Source organism: Oxyura jamaicensis, chromosome 4, assembly GCF_011077185.1.
Source record: "Oxyura jamaicensis isolate SHBP4307 breed ruddy duck chromosome 4, BPBGC_Ojam_1.0, whole genome shotgun sequence".
In the NCBI taxonomy this organism is placed as follows: domain Eukaryota; kingdom Metazoa; phylum Chordata; class Aves; order Anseriformes; family Anatidae; genus Oxyura; species Oxyura jamaicensis.
Window position 1 is genome coordinate 30,176,313 of NC_048896.1, and position 5,625 is coordinate 30,181,937.

Here is a 5,625-nt window from a genome sequence, read left to right on the forward strand (position 1 = left end):
TCTCTCTTTCTCTCTTTCTCTCTTTCTCTCTTTCTCTCTTTCTCTCTCTCTTTCTCTCTCTCTCTCTCTCTCTCTCTCTCTCTCTCTCTTTTTAATCCATGGGATTTTAGTTAGGTATAAATGACAATATATATTTGGCATCATAAAAGTAGGATGGCTGACAACAATTTGAGAGCAACAGGAGGAACTGCTGTTCAGCTGGATTTACTGCCCCTGCAGTGTTTTTTTTTTCCTTCATAGAAAACACCAAGTTTCCTGTGAAGTGAATCTATGCCACTGTATCTTTCAACTCTCACTCCCAACTTTTCACAAACTGAAAATTTTATTCTGAATAATTTCGTTCTCTGGGCAAAAGGCAAATATATTTTAGCTGTTTATATTTCCTTTAGTTCAGCTGTGAATATAAATTACCATCACATTTTACATTTGCTGAATTCCACAAGGGACTCTGTAGGTCAGATTTCCTTTGTTGTACCACGTAGAATGAATAATTATATGCATTCAATATATGCATAATATTTCTTCAGTAACTGACAGTTCAGTTTTATTATTTTAAATATTACTTTTTAATCCTTTAGTGTTTTGTGTTTATTCTTCTTTTTATAAATAGCTATATAACTACTTATGAGAGCATTTTTACTTGGTTGTTTTTATGATATTTTAAATTCCACCTTGAATTGTATGTTATTTGTGAAAATGCACAAAGATGTATATGTATAATGCATATGTATAATGCATTCTCAATGCTCACAGGAGTGGAAAATACCAACTTTTTGATCTTTAGGGCTCAGGTTCAGGTATGGCCCTGGTCAAAAAGCCACATCTGAAAACTCTCAGTTGTCTTGAAATAAATTTGTTGATAACAATCCAGTCTTGGAAGACACTCTTCCATATTTGAAAAGCAAGTATTAGTCGTATCTGCTTTAGCAATTCCGGTAGGGTGTGATGTATGCCTTTGGGAAATGCCTTTGTTTGGGCACTCCGAATTTGAGAAATCTAAATGCCAAAAGTTTTTAAAAGTAGGTTGCTCAGGCTCTGCTCCAAAGGACACTTAATATATATTTTTAATAGAACTGAATTTGTCCTTACAAGCTTCTGTAAGCACTGATAGAGACTGTGAGAATCCCCAGGTGCTCAGAAACTGAAATACTGAAATAAATGCTTTGAAGTGTAGAAGAAACATCACAGATTTGAGATGAAGTAGTTTGTGATCATTGTGTTCAGACCATTACAATTTAAATCTTCAAGGGAGAGGTGAAAGAGTCTGCTAAAGTTTTTTTTTTTTTTTTTTTTTTTTTTTTAATAAACATAGTCAAAATCATTTTTCTATTTTTCATAGTAATTTCATTAGTGATGAAATTACTATTATTATACAATTAGTGATGAAATTTCATTACAATTTCATAGTAATTTTCATAGTAATTAGCTTTGTAACAATAAAAATAGTATCTCCAAATAATAGATCAGAAAATATAATTATCACATATAACAAGTCATGTGGAAAGGTCATTCTCAAAGGCTTTAGCTGTGGAGGGAGGTTTAAAAAAAAAGCATTATGATTCACACATGTTTCAAGGCCTCAGCTTTCTGTGGTACCAATAGATTTCCTGCTTTTTTGCTTTGTTTCAAATGTTCTGTGAAATTTGGAATAATATTAAAGGGCATGTATTCAAAAGAAGGCTACGGTATTCTAGATCTAATATGCTGTTACAGATACTCATTGACTCTAAAGATTCCCTTTTATGTGAAGGGAAATTTGCAGTTTTAATCATTATTCCACTATCTCAAAAGTGGTATGTGATTCAAACCTACAGAGCTGTAGGAGCAGTAATGTTAAATCTGTCATCTTTACATCTACTTTGTATTCTGAAACATGCTAACAGTACAGATGTACCTTATAAATACAATACTACATTGTCTCATTTTTCTTTTATTTTTTTTTTCTTTTTTTTTTTTTTTCCCAGACCTTCAATGAATTTGAGATAGAACAACATCAAGAATGTGCCTATGACCACTTGGAAGTTTTTGATGGTGAAAGTGAAAAATCACCAATTCTGGGACGCTTATGTGGCAATAAGATACCAGATCCTCTTATTGCTACTGGAAACAAAATGTTTCTTCGCTTTATTTCTGATGCATCCGTTCAAAGAAAGGGCTTTCAAGCAACGCACTCTACAGGTCAGAAAATCAGGATGTGGTTTACTAATAATTTCCCCTTCATTCTTTAGTAGAAGACATTCAGGCATTTAGTTTTTACTAACAGGATGATTTAATAGATAACACAATGTTACAACTAAATCTAATGAAACCTCAGGAACACTTGGAAAAGTCAGAGAATGCAAAAAACATTATCTAATATTGTAGTCATTTCTTTATCTCTCTTTGCCTCTGACTTTCTTTTTTTCTCTTTCTCCTTCTTTGTTTCTTTTTTTTTTTTTTTAATAATTTCATAGGAAAATGATTAAAAGATTTTGAAACAAAATCTGATAAAAAGATGTTGGCATAGACAGTCTAAGAAATATTTCCTAGGTTTCGTTAGTTTGTAAAAGTTTCAGTAGCTTTTTATTGTATTTTGAATGGCAATACTTCACTTGGGCATGAGATGTGCCTCTATTACTTTCCTCTTCCAACTTAGACAAAAATCTGGGTTTTGTATAAACAGCTATTACTTTCCTGTGGAGCTAAAAAGGAAAGACAAGCCAAGGAAGAGTAAGACAAACAATACTGAAAACTTCCTTGAGAACTTAAGAGTATAATTTCTTAGAAATTTGTCATTTAATTTTGTTGTTTTGCAGAAATCACTGAAATTAAGAATAGTGTTTTGCAGTTGCATTAATAGACGGGGACGTTTTCAGTGTGTATTTCCCAGACGTTGTTTGGCTTACAGTGGCCCCTAGCGCTGAATCTCTGAACTTCCTTTGCTTGCTGTAAGACCAGGGTTTTTTGTGTGTTTTGTTTTTTTTTTTTTTTTCACTTTTTCTTCCTCAATATCTGTCTTTACTTTCAGCAGTTCATTTTCTTTCATCCACTATTTGGAAATGAATATTAATGTAGAAAATGTTTATAAGTACCACTTTTAGTAATAAGGTACCAGTTATTAATGGAAGATGAGAATCAAGGTGACTAGACACTGTTGATACCATTTGATAATATTTATCAAGTCGATGTGTGATGCTCAGTGAATCATACATCAGTTTTAACATTTCTTATTTTTTTCTTCTGCTTTGCTGAGAACAATTCTAAATCTTTGTTAATTTAATTTCCCTTTTTACATTTTCCTTTTAATATTCCTGGAAAAGCAGTAAGCAACTGCTTTGAATTGCAGTAAGCAACTGCTGAAAAGCAGTTTTTACTGAAAAGCAGTTTTTACTGAAAAGCAGTAAGCAACTGCTATGAACTGTTTTTCACTTCATGATCTGGGCCTGGAATGTGAAGAGCTTAACCACCTATCAGTCAATTTATGTTTTTCTTGTTTAAGATTCTAATTTAAGATTTTACAAACATGCCATTATTTGCCTTCCCCACCTCAGTAAACACTTCCCTTAGGCAGAAAATTAGATATAAATAGTAATAATTACTCATGTTAAATTACCATGAGGTAAATAATAAAAGGTCAGAAGTCTTGTTAGAAACAGGTGTTATGGAACTACCATTGAAAAGTGCTGAATTTTATATGCCTTACCTGTAAAAACTTTTTGAGCAAGCATAAGAGTGCTTTTCTGAGAAAGCCTGGAGAATAAAATCTGCCCAGTTTTTAAGAATGTTGTAAAAATTATTAACTTTGCCTCCTTAAGCTAGAACATTTATTTCACTAGACTATTTTTGCATGAAATACTCATTAACAGCACATCATCTGCATGTGCTTTGAAGTACAATTGAATGAGAGACAATTCAGAGTTTGTAGCCTTGAGACCAAAACAGTTGTTCCAAAGGAATTTTACCTCCATGCTTTGGACTCATGCCCAATGAATAGATACCCAACAAGTGTTTAAACTGTGCATTGTATTTTTTTTTTCTAGCAAATAATAATAGAAATATGATAAGACTGTAGCAACAATAAAGATTCAAAAAAAAAAAACAAACAGATTGGATAGAAAGACTTCCCCAACTTCCCCAGGTGAAGCAAAGAAATAAGGAAGAAATTCTTTACTCTGGGGGGGTGGTGAAGCCCTGGCACAGGTTTCCCAGAGAAGCAGTGGAGGCCACACCCCTGGAATTGTTTAAGGTTGGGTTGGATGGGGCTTTGGGCAACCTGGTCTAGTGGGTGGCATCCCTGCCAATGGCAGGGGTGTTGGAACTGGATAGCCTTTAAGGTTCCTTCCAACTGAAACCGTTCTGTGATTCTGTGAAAGGCAATTGCCATTTTCTGCAGCTGCTAGTATGGCTATGCATTTTCTTTAAGGACATGTCACAGTTCCCTATATATTTTTTTTCTTTAGCAGAAAAATAATAATAAAACAGTCATAAAGTAAATGAAAAAAAAATTAAAAAGGGGAAAATAATAGTTAATTAGAATAGCAATGAGAAATAAATGATTGAAGAATCTCATTTGGCCAACAGCTTGATTGACACAGTAAAGTTCTTTATTATTTAATTTATAAGCTCTTTAAATAGTTATAAACAAGCTCTTACACCTGTGTAGAAACGGATTTATAATCTGTTTTTGTCAAGGCAAGGTTCTTCGGTTTAGATCTTGCCACAAGAGACTTTCTCTGGCAGTGACAGCTTTCTCCCAGCCAACACCTTTTGCAGAGAAAGACCTGTCCATGTCCATGAACTACAAAACAAGCTGGCAAGATTAGCTGTAGTGTTTAGTGTTTAACTGTTTCTCCAGGCACAGCATAAAGATTAAATTTGACACTCTTATGTAACACGGGACTCTTAACATGTGCTCCTGTTGATCGCTGACATCATATGCTAGAGCTGATACCCCCCTCACCCCTACCACTTGTTAATGATGTCGTTAACCCATGTCAAAAAGCTGACACCGCTGAAACCACTTAGAGCATTTGCCTTGCTCTCAAATGACTACCTGAAGGAGGTTCCACCTTCCTTATACCTTTGGCATTCCCTTTTTGTCTTTTCCTTGAAAATTATGAAATATGCTCAAGTCTTAAAATGTATTTATTTATACACAAATATATTTAGAGGAAACATGGAATGGTGGATCTGTCTTCATACTGGGTAGTATACCACTCTACACATCGTTTGATTGGTCTGTTTGTGGAGTAAAAATGTGCTCTGAATAAGGTAGGGCAGCTATGGAAAGAAAATTTTAATTTGCACTGAGCAAGCTTCTTAATTCTCTTTTCCAATCCAACTTTTCAGAGTGTGGTGGTCGACTGAAAGCTGAAACCAAGGCCAAAGATCTATACTCTCATGCTCAGTTTGGCGATAACAATTATCCAGTTCAGGCGGACTGCGACTGGCTCCTGGTGGCAGAGCGTGGCTATCGAGTTGAGTTAATGTTTCAGACTTTTGAGGTTGAAGAAGAGGCAGACTGTGGTTATGATTACATGGAGCTATTTGATGGACATGATAAGTCAGCAATGAGACTTGGTAGATTTTGTGGATCTGGGGTAAGTAACCAGGTACTAAAGCTTTTCTTTCCTTTTTTTTTTTTTT

At 34.3% G+C, this 5,625-nt stretch overlaps 1 protein-coding gene across 4 annotated transcripts in view; it reads left to right on the forward strand.

Moving 5' to 3' along the window:
• TLL1 (tolloid like 1) overlaps positions 1-5,625 on the forward strand; it is a 132,356-nt gene that overhangs the window by 123,819 nt on the left and 2,912 nt on the right. For all 4 annotated transcript variants that reach the window (XM_035325312.1, XM_035325313.1, XM_035325311.1 and 1 more), the window contains 2 exons: positions 1,965-2,178; positions 5,329-5,579. In XM_035325312.1, the coding sequence (XP_035181203.1) occupies positions 1,965-2,178; positions 5,329-5,579 (465 nt within the window). The remainder of the gene's footprint in view (positions 1-1,964; positions 2,179-5,328; positions 5,580-5,625) is intronic.